This window comes from Drosophila serrata, unplaced genomic scaffold, assembly GCF_035046125.1.
Source record: "Drosophila serrata isolate PLE 108 unplaced genomic scaffold, ASM3504612v1 contig_249, whole genome shotgun sequence".
Lineage (NCBI taxonomy): Eukaryota > Metazoa > Arthropoda > Insecta > Diptera > Drosophilidae > Drosophila > Drosophila serrata.
The window spans coordinates 2779273-2794527 of NW_028257147.1; the positions used below are offsets into that span (position 1 = coordinate 2779273).

The 15255-nt window shown below is 34.1% G+C and overlaps 1 protein-coding gene across 1 annotated transcript; it reads left to right on the forward strand.

The window, feature by feature from the left end:
• The first annotated feature begins 11842 nt into the window (after positions 1 to 11842).
• LOC110187328 (uncharacterized) lies at positions 11843 to 12356 on the forward strand. The gene is made up of 2 exons (XM_020956716.2): positions 11843 to 12002; positions 12067 to 12356. The coding sequence occupies exons 1-2, from the start codon at positions 11968 to 11970 to the stop codon at positions 12260 to 12262; spliced, it is 231 nt and encodes a 76-aa protein (XP_020812375.1). The 5' UTR covers positions 11843 to 11967; the 3' UTR covers positions 12263 to 12356.
• The last annotated feature ends 2899 nt before the right edge of the window (positions 12357 to 15255 follow it).

Here is a 15255-nt window from a genome sequence, read left to right on the forward strand (position 1 = left end):
CAAAAAAAATCCCAAATATTAAGGAGATGTATATGGCTTTTTTTCTGACTCTGGGCCAGGGAATGACATACACACAGCTTTCTTAAACAGACCTTTTAAGAGCTTAGGAACTTTGCAATTTTGTGCGCCAAACTGCACAAAACGCTCCGAAAGCGAACACAGTTCGCCTTTTAATGTGCAAATGTAGGGCTTAACTAACACACAGATGCACAAGCATAATAGATGCATCCCTTAGATACATTTGCCAGGATCAGAGAGGTCGGAGGAAAAGTGGGTGGGGAGGTGGAAAAGGACATGGCCTCTCCATTCCGAACACACAAATGCAATTTAATTTTTTTGCGTTGTCTTCTCTTGATTGCAATGCCGTTTCAGATTCTGATTCTGGTAGATAATGTACATACTTTTTTACTCATCTTTGGTGTTACGTCTCTCTGTGTCAGGTTTTGTATATATGAAATGTATTTTTGGCCTGATATCTCTTTGTATCCCCCAGGATGGAAGGGAGCTTGTCGTTTGCTTGATGAATTTCTGTGGCTCTTGTGCCATAAAAACATAGCCACCAACTGTTGTCTACAAATAAATCTCGCTAAGAAGTACCCACACATGCAGACAGACATGCCACTTATGCAGATACAGATACAGATACAAGCACTGCTTCAGATACATCTTTGTCCCTCAAGAATCGACAATAAAAACGCATACTCGTATACAAAATTTTATGATCGCAAACATTTCTAGATTCTTTTGGGGATAGAAATCAATGCACTTGACAACTGATGGTCGTAAAATAAACAGCCACAAATGGCCACAAATAGCCAGGAAATTAAAATATTGGCTTAGCTACATAAATGTCCCAACAGAAAAGGGAGATAAGATATAAAATACCTTTACATAAACCTGATTTTATTATGCAATTCTTGGCTAAGCAGCATTTAATTTAATTTAAAATAGCACATAAAACACACAAAGGAAAGGCTTTTATAAAATTAATAAATAAGATATGTAAATTTGCATCATTTCCTTGTCTTAAGATATATTTTTATCATGTATTTTAGAAACTTAAATGCTTTAATTTGCATTTTAATAAATACTAAATAAATCTTTCTTAGAAGATTATATTTTTTCAGCAGTTAATTACATTTATATCAATTTACTTTTATTGAAATCTATATTTATTCATTTCCCTCAAGTAAAGAAGAAATACATTTATATTCATTCACCTAGAAACATTTTACTTGCAGAGAAACTTTCACATTTCCCTTTGACATTGGAAAGTTATTTCTTTTTACGAGGGCAATTAAATCCCGAATTGATTTAATTTATTTTATGGTTAATAAAAATGGCGAGAAACAAAAGCCCAAAGCCAAAATGACAGCTGGCAATATATTTTTGGTTCTTTTACTTTGTTGGATTCCCGTCGTTTTTCGTTTTCTTTATCTTATTTTTTTTGGAGTCCTAAATAAAATTTGATTTTATTTGCTACGTTCTCAGCCGTATGCAAATGCCTTTTTGTCACATTGGAAAATTGAAATCCTTTTATGTGCGAAACGTGACAAACGTTTTCACTGAATTTACGATTCGAAGACAAGAGATAAGCTGCGTAAAAGCTTTAAGATTTAGAAATTTGAGTTGCAAGTCCTTAAATCGAAGCGTATTGCAAAAAGTGAAGTATTTAAATGGCTTTATTTTAAATCATATGAAAATCTATTTATTGTTTTTTAAATGTGTGAAGTTTCAGACAAAGACTTGAGTTGAATAAATTGGTTGGGTTTTAAGTGAAGTTCGGGGAAACCTTTTTATAATTTAATTATCTATATTTAATGTCTGTTTCAACTATCAACATTTAATCATATTTTTTATATATTTTCTTATTATAAACTCACTTAAATAATATAATTATATTAGAACTACATTTCCTAATACCAAATAGAGAAATTCTTATGGTTTTGTCATCTCCTGCTGCTCCTTCTTGTAACGACTTACACGTGTAGGACACTCCTCAAGAGGAGTAGTAGACCTGGACTTGGCCCAGTCTACCTACTTTACTTCAGCATCTTCATTCCAGAGGCCGGAGATGAGCCAGCCACATGTGGATGGCGGATGAGATGCTGGGCTCACAATTACGTGGAAGTCAGGACCGGCGAGCAGACATATGTACAACATGCCCATGGGTACATATGTAAGGGGACTTCGTCTCTTATGGGCTATGCTCAGTACATGCACTCAAAGAAAAAGTAACACAAAATGCACCAGAAATTATAAGCAAAATATTGATATGTATTTACGATATATTTTTTTGACGCCTCTTTTATGTACCTCTTCAACAAAAATCCAGCTTGCATTTGTTGACTTTTCATGAATAAGAAATGTTAAATACAGTTAAATAATTAAAAAAAGGTTTAGAAAAACTTTAATTAAGTATTCAATTTTGACAATAATATATATAACTTATATTTTGATACATAATTATATTAAATACATATTCCTTTCACTTTTTATTAGTGTATCTCACATATATCTCGTATTATTGCATGGACCCATGTCTGGACGGGATATGAATGAACTCAAGTGGCGGCGTTTTCGATGTATTTACGAGCCATTTCACCAAAAATAAATAAAAACAGAATAAGAAAATAAGGCAAAGTAAGGCAAAGTCTGCAGATACAAATCGTAAATCAGGCCCAAGGAAATGCAGAAGCCAACAGAGCAGGAGCAATATCAATTTTCAATCTGTTGACCCATGAACATAAATCGTACGATTCCCCAATTTGCTCCATCCCATTCAGCATATGTTACATATAATTACGATATACCAATTATTGAATCAGACTGGATGAAATAGATCAATTTGTATAAAAATCAAGTCTGACTGACTGACAGGCAGATGGATAACTTTGGTGAATCAATTCAACTCAATGCTTTAAGAGTAATTAATTGATTTATTTAAAGTAAATTATAGATTCCTTACATTTCAGATACATAATTTATCCATAAATTCAACTGGTAAATAAATAGAAAACTCTAGAAAATAACCTTCTAAAGAGACAATTAGGCAACAAAATGCTTGCAATAATAATGACTAAAGGATATTTTTTAAAAATACACATCTACATACAATTAAAATAGAGATTTTATTATTATTATTTTAATATAAAATGTATAAATAATAAGCTCTTAAATTCTCTTTAGTTTCCATACAAATTCTAATCAATCATTAACCTAAAATCACTTTCAACTATTAAGTTTCAATAAGAAAAACCAAGTATAAACTTTACAGCAACATAACATATATTTCTGGCAACTTTTAAGATTTACCAAAAACTTGCCAAGACATAATTTAGAGGTGTAAGAAAAAAAAAACCCCCCTCTCCAGAAGAAGCTCTTCCATAAGGATGCTGATATACGAGGCAAGGCTTCAGAGCCACCTGGAACCACCTGACCCAACTGAAAACACCTGAAAAACACCTTTCCCACACACACACACCCATAATATATATGTACATAGTGAAATAGAGAGGAAAATCGGGAAAAAAGGCAGAGTGAGAGAGCGACTGACAGGCAAAGTTTGCGCAATGTAGCGTAAATTGTGTGTTAATTCAATTATGTAGCACCTGCCCCCGCCCCCAGAGAGATAGAGAGAGATGCGTAATTAAAATACCAAATGTTTATTCAGGTAAATAATTTCAGAGTGCACGTCGAAAGTGCCGGCAACTGCAATAACAAAATTGATACCGTTTGCCAGCGTTGTTTTCCTTTTTGGCTGAAAACCGAATGGAAGTGGAACTGACTTTTTGGCCATGGAGCCGCCGCGGCCAAAAACAATCTAATGTCAGCCGCTCCTGCCGCCGGCGACTGTACCGCCCCCGCCCCCGCAGGTCCGCTTCCTGGCCCACTGAAGCGTTGAAATTTCCAGCGCGCAAAAGTTTTTAACAAAACTTTTCATTAAAGTTTGGCCAAGACCCAGAGCCTCGACCCCCTACTCCCTGCTCCTCCCTCTGATTCCTGATCTCGCGCTATCGCACAGCCCGAAAAACCCCAGGCAAAAGATGCGAAAACTTTTTCGCTGGCAGGCGTAGTAAACGTCATTTTGCCTGAAGGCGTTTAACTCCCGATGGGCGTGGCACTGAAGGCACAAAACAAAAAAAAATCATTTTGTATTAAAGTGTACAGTGATCAAAACTGTTTACTATATATTATTTTAATTGATTCTAAAACCAAAGAAAAGAAAAAAAAAAGTTGTTACATTTGAACGTATTTTAGAAAAGTGTGGAAAAGGATTAAAACGAAAGAATTATTAATGGTTAAAATTGTTTCTACATTTTAAAAAAGAGTGATTCATTGACTGAAAACCACAGCAAATAAAATAAATTAAATTAAATAATCATTTCTCCTGTTTAAAACTTTTTATTTACATCATTCTTAGTATCAAAATTGCAAGGATCCTGTTCATTTTTAAACATACCTGTTTATATGATTTAAAGATGTATTTTAATACTTTACATTAAAAAATCCTTAACTAGTTATCCAAGTTTTAATAAAAATATTGTTTTTTAAATATCTTCAATTAAAAATAAAACCTAATCCCTAAATTCCTTTGATTTCCCTTTTTCCCACAGTGCCTTTTGTATGTAAGAAAGAAATAGCTTCGGCCTGGAAAAGTATTAGTTTCCTCTCTCATATGTGTATGTGTGTGTGTGTGTGCGGGTGCAAGGTTTTTCTCAAGTTTTTAGTCGCCATCCGCAAAATGTTTTTCTCCCATTTCAATTCACCACAAAAACGTTTTGAGAAATTATTGCAAAAGTTTTTCATAAAATGAAAGCGCATAAATTTACTACAACAACGACGGGCTAAAGGACGGCGATGGCGGCGGAAAGGGGGGCGTGGCATGGTCTGAGCCAAATATCAAGAGTGAACAGCAGCAGTTGCAAGCGTGTGATATGAGACACACACAGTTAGTGCACCTTTAGTGCGACACACACGTTAAGTTCTAAAAACAAAAACATTGCAAAAAAAAATAGAGATATTAAAAAAATAAAATACGAAAAATAGGAACCTTGGTACAACAATGGCAAAGCAACAAACAGCAGGGAGTGCGAAAAAGTTGCAGCAACTGGAGTTTTAAAGGATAGAGTATCCTTGGAAAATGCATTACAGAATTCTTAAAAATGAATCTAAACTCTTTTTAGTTTCTATACAAAATTGTAAGATAAATAAATTGTAATTTGTGGGAATAACAACATGAAATATAATTTAAGTTTTTGTTATTTTTTAACAATTTAATAATATGATAAAGTACTATCCTTAGAAAGTTGAAATATTGAGGGTTCAAATAAACTTCCAAGCAATTTCAAATGTTTTTTAAAGTAAAAGCAAAATTTCAATGAATTTGAACGCTAATAATAATATTAATAATTCATTTAATTTATTTAATAATTCTTCTGATAAGACTACATTTTTGAATGTGAAAGAAAATATTCTAAAATACACAATATTATAATAAAACTCGAATTAAAGAGTTTTATGTGAATTATTATTCTAAGCCAATTTTAAAAACAATTTAAACAGTTCTTCTTTATTGCTTTGATTTTAAACAAAATATTATTCTAAGTCATTTTAAAAGCATTTTAAGCAGTTCTTCTGAATTTGCTAATTGTGTTTTAAATAAAATGTTAATCTAAACCATTTTCAAAAACATTTTAAAGACGTGTTCTGTTTTTGCTATTTGGATAATGAAAGTTCTCATTCAAAGTTAAATTAATTACAAATTATTATTCAAATCTATTTCATCTAAGTGCTCCCCATTAAAGGGCATTCAATATTCCGTGTACTTAAGCTTTTCTAAAAAATTTTCCTCTTCCCCTCTATATACACCTAGATGTGTGACTGTATATGTTAGTATCTGTGTGTATTTGTCTGCCTGTCTGTGTGTATTTTTGTCGACTTTTCAACTCGGCAATGGCGGTGATGGCGATGGTGATGGCGATGGCGAATACGATGGCGATTTCGATGGCGGTGACGCGACGGCATCTGTGAGAGCTCGAGTTCGGTGGTGCGGCACGTTGCGGTGGTGCGGTGGTGCGGTGGTGCGGTGTGCATTTGAAATATGGTCGCTAGTGCCACAAATAAATAACGCTTTCAAATCGCTCGCAAGTGGATACAGCTAAATTACAGTAGTGTGTGTTTGCATTGTGTGTGTGTGCTAGTTAAGCACTCACCCACACACATAAACGCGAATTAATATGAAAATGTAGATGACTAAACAAGAGACACAAGGATGGATACACGGAGATACAGATACAATTCACACATGGAATTTACAAGAACACACCGCATTACAAATCATATTTTTCTCTGAAAAATATTTGTTTAAATACTGAAATTCTTAGTACTAAGTATATTTCAAGGATTTGTTAAATAACGGGTTATGAGACATTATTTGTTGAACTTTAAACTTAATCATTTTCACAGAAACACATTAAAATTGGTTTTAAAGAGAGAGTTGGAAAAATAAGTATCTGGAGGATTTGCTGTACCATTCAAATAAATATTCTCAAATGAAGAAAATATTTTTATTTTATATGAACTTAAAGTACATAAAGTTTTCAATTATAAATATTTAGAATATTGGGAAAATAACGTAAACAATTTGTCACCTAAACATAAATAGAAATTGATATAAAAACTGAAGGAAAAAAACATAACAAAAGCAGCCCACACAAAGATCTAATTTCGTAAACAAAACAAAACAATGTTTTAAAAAAAAGGCTATATAGTTAAGAAAATTAATCATTCACTCAAAATAAATACCAAAACAATAAAATAGTTTCGCTTTCCATCAAAGAATCATACCTGAAAGTAAATAATCTCTCTGAATCATATCTAAATTATTTATTTTATTTTCTCTTATAAACCTATACGCCTTATTGTATGTACTTAACCTTAACTCTATAAATTATATAAATTTTAGAATCAAGCACCAAAATTGTTGGGGCAACTTTAAACTCTCTGGAGGACCACAACTCAATCTGATCCAAAGTAATGCCCTTCAGACAGCAAACAACTTTTGGGGAACAAGTTCGGAATGAAATCAGACATCCTTAAGTTGAGGGACACAAAATAACAATTAAACATCAAACTGGCAAACTTTGCAGTAACGAACAAACAAACTACATGCAAGATGTTCTTAACCAAATACAGGAATTATACCTACATAAATACGTATATATAAATATATATATATGGATAGATGTATAAAGTTATATGGCCGCAGAAGACGCGGAAAGTTCGCGCCCAGGATAAGCGCAAGTTTTGAAGGAAATGGCGAAAAGGTTAAGGAGGACAAAACTTTGTCAGCGAAAACGTGACATGAAAATCGCTGAGCTGATGAAAAATGCTAAATCGTGACGGGAATCCCCAAGCCCAATAAAGACACTTGGAACTTTTGCAACATTTTGTGGGCAAATGTGAATGGGACACATGGACTAAGCCCATAGGCAGTTGCAATCTTAGAACATTGGAAAATATTGGTTTAGATTCGAGTTTCTAAAAGTAATTTTGATTAGTTGGAAATATTTGGAATGTTAAATATTATATTAAGGAGTATGAAGAGGTTAATGAAGTTTAAAGGAATTTTTAAGGAACATTCGTAAGCCTAACTTAACTTAAATTAATGGGAACAGGTACAGATATTAAGAGATTGTTATATTAATATTCATAGTTAATTGTATTAACCCTTTGGCATTTAACCAAGCTCCAATCTAATTCCTGTAAAAGCTATAGTAATTTCTGACAGATAAACAAATAAAAAATAGTCATCGTTCTGGGGGATCCGTGAAACTCGAGATCCGAAAACGGAAAATCTCGAGTTGGGGCCAAAAAGAAACTCCCAAATACCAAAATAATCTTTGTGTTCGTATCTATATTTGGGCCACAAACTCCTGCGCCGGCTAATGGCTTCATTTGGTCCGATGTTTGTGGCGACTGCCTGCCCCCGGACACTTGATCGCTTGATGCCAATGCAGAGCGGAGCACTCAGTGCACTTGACTCCTCCTGACGGAGGCAGCATCACCATCACCATCAGCATCAGCATTTGTATCGTTTAAAAATATCATAAAAACGATCGCTCAGTCTCCACTATTCCCATCTCTTTTTGCTCTGCGTTGGCTGCTAAAAATACAATTGAAACAAAAAACAACAAAATAGAGAACAAAATTGTATCTTGTGCGTTCCGGCAACATGCGTCTATTTGTAATTGTGCTGCTGCTGCTGATGCTGCATCTACGGTTACGTGTTTGTGCCCCATAGAACACACAGATCTCTGAGTTGGTCCTCCGCCTAGACAAAGTGCACTTTTCGGGGTAATGCATAGATCAGGCCAACGCATCGGGAGAAGTGTCTTTCGATTTGATTTACAATGATCTTTCCCAGCATCATTGCTCTCTTTACTCTCTTGGCTACCTAATTGCCCACTAAGTGGGAAATGTTTTCGATGATGAGTCAGGTCTGTCAACCAGAGGGCTCAGCATGTGGGGAAAATTAGGGGAAAAGTCATGGAAAATCATAGGAAAATCATTAGGGGGCGACTGTGTGGGTGGTCGAAAATGTAGGGGAAACTACAAAGAAATATTGAAGATCAAGAAGTATAAAGAATACATATAATTTCTAATTTCCTCATCTTTTATTTGAATCAAAATTGAATTGTAAACCTATCACATTTGAAAGAAATATTTGCAGTATGGCAAACAATATTTTCATTTTATAATAATTTAAAATATTTTGCTTCCTCAAAAAAATAATGTTGGTAAATATTAGATATCGAAAATATTGGAAATAAAGAAAATAGTTGATTTAAAAAGCTAAGGTATTTATTAAAATAAAAAACCTTTAAACAAACTCTATTGTTAGTAATGAAAATCTCCAAAGAACCCCTAACATTTTCCTTATAAAATAATACTATACCACTTTAAATTCAATTTTTAAATTTTCTTGAAGCTAAATGCTCAAACATTTCCCATTCCTCTTACTCTATGCAGTGCAAATACCCATAAATCAGAACATTTATTAAAAACTCATTTGAAACTAGAACGCTTCGCTGAAAGTTAGCTGCAATCCAAAGAACAAACGCCAGACGGAAGTTTGTTTTGCAATTTGCACTGGCTTGGTTGGGCTTGGCTTGGCTTGGCCACTTTATTAATTTTAAAATAAAATGGCACAACCATTAACAACGCACCAGCAAAAGTCCACTCCGACCGGCAACTATTGTACAATTCTATAAAAAAAAAACGAACACAAACAGTGGCAAAGCCACAATAAACAAGAACACAAAGCTGCAGCGAAATAAAACATGCTTACTTACACAATGTTTGAGTACGTGTAGGACATATATATCCTAGGTATAGTCCTCCCCAACGACCACTTCTCCGATGCACTGAAAAAAGCCGGGGAGGGGAAACCAAGATCCCGGGAACCCGGGAACGAGGGCCGCTCGGTACTTTCTTCGCACGCTTCGCAGTCATTTGGAGCATATGTTTCGAACATTTTTCATAATCAAAAAGCTTTTAGCGGCGGACACAGTGGCAATGATGGCCCCGGGCAAAAGGATGGCCAGGATCCCCGGGAAAGCCCAGCCACGCCCACCAACTGCAGCACAGCTTATTGTCCGTTTCATTTTCGAGTGCAGCAGCGTGTAAAATCGCAATAATGCACAAGATACCCTACGCAGCCATCGCACAGTTGTCCACGAAACAACCATTTCCCCCACATTTTCCGGGGATAAAAACTGAAGCCGACAACAGCAATTACGATTCGCAACGAATTTTGGTATACACTATGATCCAGTCAGTTAGATAAGGAAGATTCTTACATCCTTAAATTTTCAGTAATAAAATGATACATTTTTGGAAAGATTTTAAACACTAGATGATATATTAATTGAGGTTTAAAGTTTGAATAAATTTTAAGCAGGATCCTTTAGGACATAAAATAAAATATTCCTGGTTTCTAGTAATGATATTAGTTACCAATGATATTAATATTATAAGCATTGTAGAAATTAGTTGTATATAAAGAAAAAATGAAGGAGGCAATCCATGCCCAAATAAATCTATTTAACCTCTATATTCCACTCTGAAAAAGTTTTGTAGGTAATAAAAATCTATCCCAAAGGAGACTCTTCCCAAAAATTAATTAATATATTTCCCACCTATTCCCAAAAACCTATATAACCTTAACCAAAAGAGTATAAAGACTTGACAAATCCTAGCCAAAATGCAAGCAGAAGCGACAACAGTAACAACACTGGAAACATTTGTCATGGCAATTGATTGCAAAAGAAATCCAAAACACCCAAAAGCAAATTCAATTTAACTTTCAGCAAAAATAAACACACACCCATACCGTTGCCCACAACAACACAAAATAAAGCAAAATAATACGAAATTGAATTGAATTTTCATAGGCATAAATATGTCTCTAACAAATAGCATTAAATTACAAATGTAACACAAACGAAATCATTCGATTATAATGGCAATATTTTGTGCATTTCGCAAATTTCCAACAATATTTATTTGCCGTTGACAGTTGAGAGTCAACCAGATGATGACTTTTGAAAGAGCTACATTTTATTATTTGTTTGCTTTTATTTATTTCGTCCTACATTTTATTGTATGGCCGCCTCTGCGAATGCTTTTAATTGCCTTTCATTAATTTTTACGCAATGCCGGTCATCATATGCAAATAAATTGCGCATACGCCCCGTTTGCTGCCACATAAAGCACATCCGTGGCCAGCAATGTAATTGATGCTAAAGTTTGCCTGGCAGCCTGCGGATCTCAATGGATATAGATGTAGCTCTTTTTGAATCGTGGAATTATAGAAGCAAAAAATTATAAAGGATATTGGTGGGTAAAGGCTTGGGCTTAAGGATTAAAATAAAGTTAGAGAAATATTTTTTGATAGGCTTCTTTTAAAAGGATTAATTCTTGGAAAATATAAAGTAGAGTCAGATATATTATATATATATTATATATATTAAATAATGTTACCATTAAACCCTTTGATATCTTAATCGATTATTGAGAAAGACTATGGACTATTAAAAATGTATAAAAAAGTTATGTAAATGAATTAAAAACCCATTTTCTCAATCAATTATCAATAGTAAGAATTCTATAAATTATTCAGTCACCTAATCAACATCAAACCTGCAACAACCTTATCCTTTGGGAATCCTATATAAGAAAGAAGCAAAACCTGCTTCGAGTTAAAGTTCCTTGGCGCTAAACAATCCGGCTCAGAGGTCATAATTTCTGGTTAAGCTGAGCGTAATCGGCACTTTTACCTAAATGGACCATAAGGCGTTAAAATGTTGTTATCGCCCCGCACAAAAAGTCCTGGCCCACACACACACACACACAGACACAACCAACGTTGGCCACCCGTTGTCTTGGCCAAAAGAGACTTACCTTTGGCAATGCAATAAAAAGCCAAAATACATTTCGATTATGCGGCCAGAAAGAACATTTCTCTTTGCTTCGAGAAGGTTTTCCTTTCTTTTTTTTCTTTCTTTCCATTTTATTTTATTTCTGTAAATTTTCTGGCGGCCCTGGACGACAATTCAAAGTGGCAGTGAGTGTAAAAAGCCAACCCTTATGCCTGGCTTAAGCTAATCGAAGTTCCCGTACTTTTGGGCAATAAAAGAGGGAATTTTCGTAAGAAAATAGCATAAAATATAATTTGCTTGAAAGCCAAAATATGCTAAAGGAGCGTAGCGGTGTGGTTATCACTTTTATGGCCAAAGTATTCGAATTGTTTTGTGAAAGTAATAATCCGAAATTGATGTCATTTTACCCCCGAGCATATGGCCAAGTATCCCAATGCGTTTTCAGTCATAATTCTCTTTTAAAAAAAAACAAAGTTTTGTACAAAAATTTACACATAAAGTTAAAATCGGTTAGACAAAAAAAATGTGCTTAAGACTACTTGGAAGTTGTCTCTGTTGGTGAGTTTAAATGTCCTAAGACTGATGGCCAAAAAAAGAAAGTGTTTCCTGTCGCCTTTTGCAGCTGCTGCAAGTTGGGATTTAAATTGCTGTGCACTTTAATCTTTTCTGTCGTCGGATTATTGATAATCGTGGCTTTAGTCGTATACTTTTGTTTCTTCCACAACAAAACGGGCCAGACGACAGCAGCGGCTTTAACAACTACGGATGCCTCAGCAAAAATCAGATCATTACTTCACAGAATAGTAGACGCAATCTAAAATATTTAAGAGGCCTTTAAAGATATGGAAAATTATTTAAAATGATGACTGCAAATTATATTTGATTAAAATTATTAACCGATTTCACTAACAACATGTGAGTTTTGATCATAACTTTGACAATATTTGAGTGTCTAATTGAAGTTACTAATTGTCGATTCCAAAGAGCTATAAAAGCTTAAACTATAATAAAATTTCTATAAAGAAAAAAATCAGGTAAACATTAAACCAAAATCCCATTTAAACCAAATGGAGTTCTCCTGGTCAAATCACTTGGCACTTGGCTTGCCCAACTTGCCTTTCACTTAACTGGCCAGGAAAAGCAAAGAAAATCTGTGGAAAAACCGCCAACCATCAAGTGCTGCCGCTACTGCTGTTGTGTGAAAAACTGATGCCAGTAGTTAATGGTACTTTGTATGCAAAGTGCAAGACAAAACGAAGGCAAACACAATGGTCGGTGGGTCTGAAGAGCCGGAAAAGCCATAGAGCCATTGGATAGAGATGGAGTAAGAAGTTTCCCCGTCCATCCGTCCTTGGTGGCCACAAAAACGTTTTTTTTTTTTGGCGGCCATTTGATTATATAAAATTTCCACATTTTTCGCGTACTCCCACTTTATTTGCTGGCTGGCTGTAAGCGTTTTAGTGGCAAACAACTGACAGCTGCCGAAATGCCAGGATCCGCCAGCAGCTGCTCGTATCCTTCAGGGTTTTCCCCTCTTTATATATATGTGTGTGTGTGTGTGTGTGTGTGTGTGTGATGTGATTAAGATGGTTAGTCATTCCATTTAAGAGCTTGGCCCTAAGCTCTTTCTCCGCTTAAATGGAAGCCAAGCGAATGACTCTCGTGGGCTATCAACGATATCGAATCACTTCGATCCAAAATGAAATTAATGTCGGTTTATATCCCCCTGATGCAGTAGCGTTTTTTATATATTAAATAGCCATTGGTTATTGGTTTACAACAAATGTAATAAAAGTAAATAGTTTTGATCCTATGGATAAGGTGGCAGTGCTTAATATTTATTGGAACTTTGGTAAATATAATAAAATTAATTGTGATATTAATTTCAGCAGAATTAAATGGTGTAATTAATGTTATCGCAATACGGATATATTTCAAAATATTACAAAAATCATTTAAAGCTTTTTAGATTACAGAAATAGTATGCATATTTAGTTATTATCATCATAAACCTTGTGAAAGCTTAAGATTTAAAAGGCCTTTTAATAAATAACCTGCGATATATGTAGGTATATTTTTTTATGTACACAATACATTAAATAATATAAAATTATTTATTTGTAATTTTCATTACCCCATTTTTTGTACTTACTTTTTCTTAATTATTTTTATTTAAATTTCTGTTAATTTTCTTTCAATTATTTTCTTACATTTCTTATGGCAAGCAATTACATATTTTTATAAAATTTTTAACCACCCTTAAATACATTTATAAAAACCTCTTTAACCTATAATAACACAATTTTTTTAGTTGTATTAACATGTAATATTGGCATATATTTTTCCTGTTATTTCTTTAACAACTTTTTATTAAATTCACACAGTTTTTTTTGCCATAACTTTTAAATTACATTTCAATGATATTGTCGGCAGGTGAAAACGTGTTTGATAAGCAACAGTATCGTGTCATTAATTCGCTTTACCTTTTATTTTTTGCCATACCCCCCGAAAAAATGCTTCAATGAATTTCATTTCAATGGATTTTCGGTTTCCTTTATTTTTTCATTATGTGAAGAGCATCAGGCAGGATTCTCGTCCTCGTCCTTTTTTTTTTTTTTTGTTCTCGATGCCTTTTACAGCGTTTGAGCATTTGGTATTTGCTACCTAGGAAAATCGGTGAAGAGAGAGGAGTGGGACTTGGCCATTACTTCGATTTGTTTCTTATTTAAATTTTGTATACGCTTCAATTGCTAGAGAAGCGAAAGGGAGTGAAGTATAGAGAGGCAGCATTAAGTGCCTTTGTCGGTTGGAAAAAGCGAATTAATGCTGAAGGAGGAACCAACACAAAAAAGTAAAGGAAAATCGCTGTGGTTTCCTACTCTAATGCGTTTAATTTATATCCTCGCCCCAACTACAACAAATAAAAGCTAAAGAAACGACTCGTAGGAGGGTTGGGGATAAAATAAAAATATATATTTATTTTACAGCTGCTGCACTTAGATGGGCCATGGGCGATGGCAATAAAAAGCAGCCCCAGCAAGTGGCATTCAACACCTTTTTTTCTATTTCCTTCGCCCCCGCCAGAAAAGCTTAATAAACAAACGCCGAAAATGCTAGAGAGAGAAAGGAGCTGATGCTGAAGGTTGGTGGTGCGTTATAAACATTTAAGTCCACAATTTGCACAGCGTGTTAAGGGCTCGCACACCCACCCACACACACCTTACAACCCACACTCTGCACACACCCAAAAAGCACTCCACTTCGAGTGGAACTATCCGAGCAGCAGCCAAATGCTGGCCAAATGCAATTTTCACGTGCAACCGCAACGATATTTATGCCACACCAGCAACAAAAGCTCAGTTGGAAACGATTTTAGCACTGCAAAAAAATATGTACACTTTAGTATTTTTTTTAAGATTTTATTTTAAGGAAAAAGACAACAATTTATTTCGGATTTTTACAACTTATTAGGGTTTTCTACATATTGATACTTTGTTAAAAAATAACACACTTCTTCTTTGCAGTTTCATAATTTAAATGTTGCTTTTAAATCTATAAAACTAGAAAAAAAAGCAATGTGTAATTTTAATATAATATTCCAAAATATTAATTTAATTTTCAAAATACTTAAAAACCTTTGTATTATAATTATCTTCTCATTATTATTTATTATATTATATTTTAAGTCTTAAAATCACATTAAATTGGGGAATGACTTTTGATAATATATCTAATAAAAATATATTAAAATATTTAAAAAAAATAAATAAACAATTCTGAAATATTTTTTACAAGTGGCTCATGAGGTGGC

Excerpts from the sequence above, each read along its gene's own strand:
- LOC110187328 (XM_020956716.2), top strand. The coding sequence starts at position 11,968 with ATGTGCTTAAGACTACTTGGAAGTTGTCTCTGTTG. Across the intron at positions 12,003-12,066 it reads CTTGGAAGTTGTCTCTGTTG|CTGCTGCAAGTTGGGATTTA; the intron begins GTGAGTTTAAAT and ends CGCCTTTTGCAG.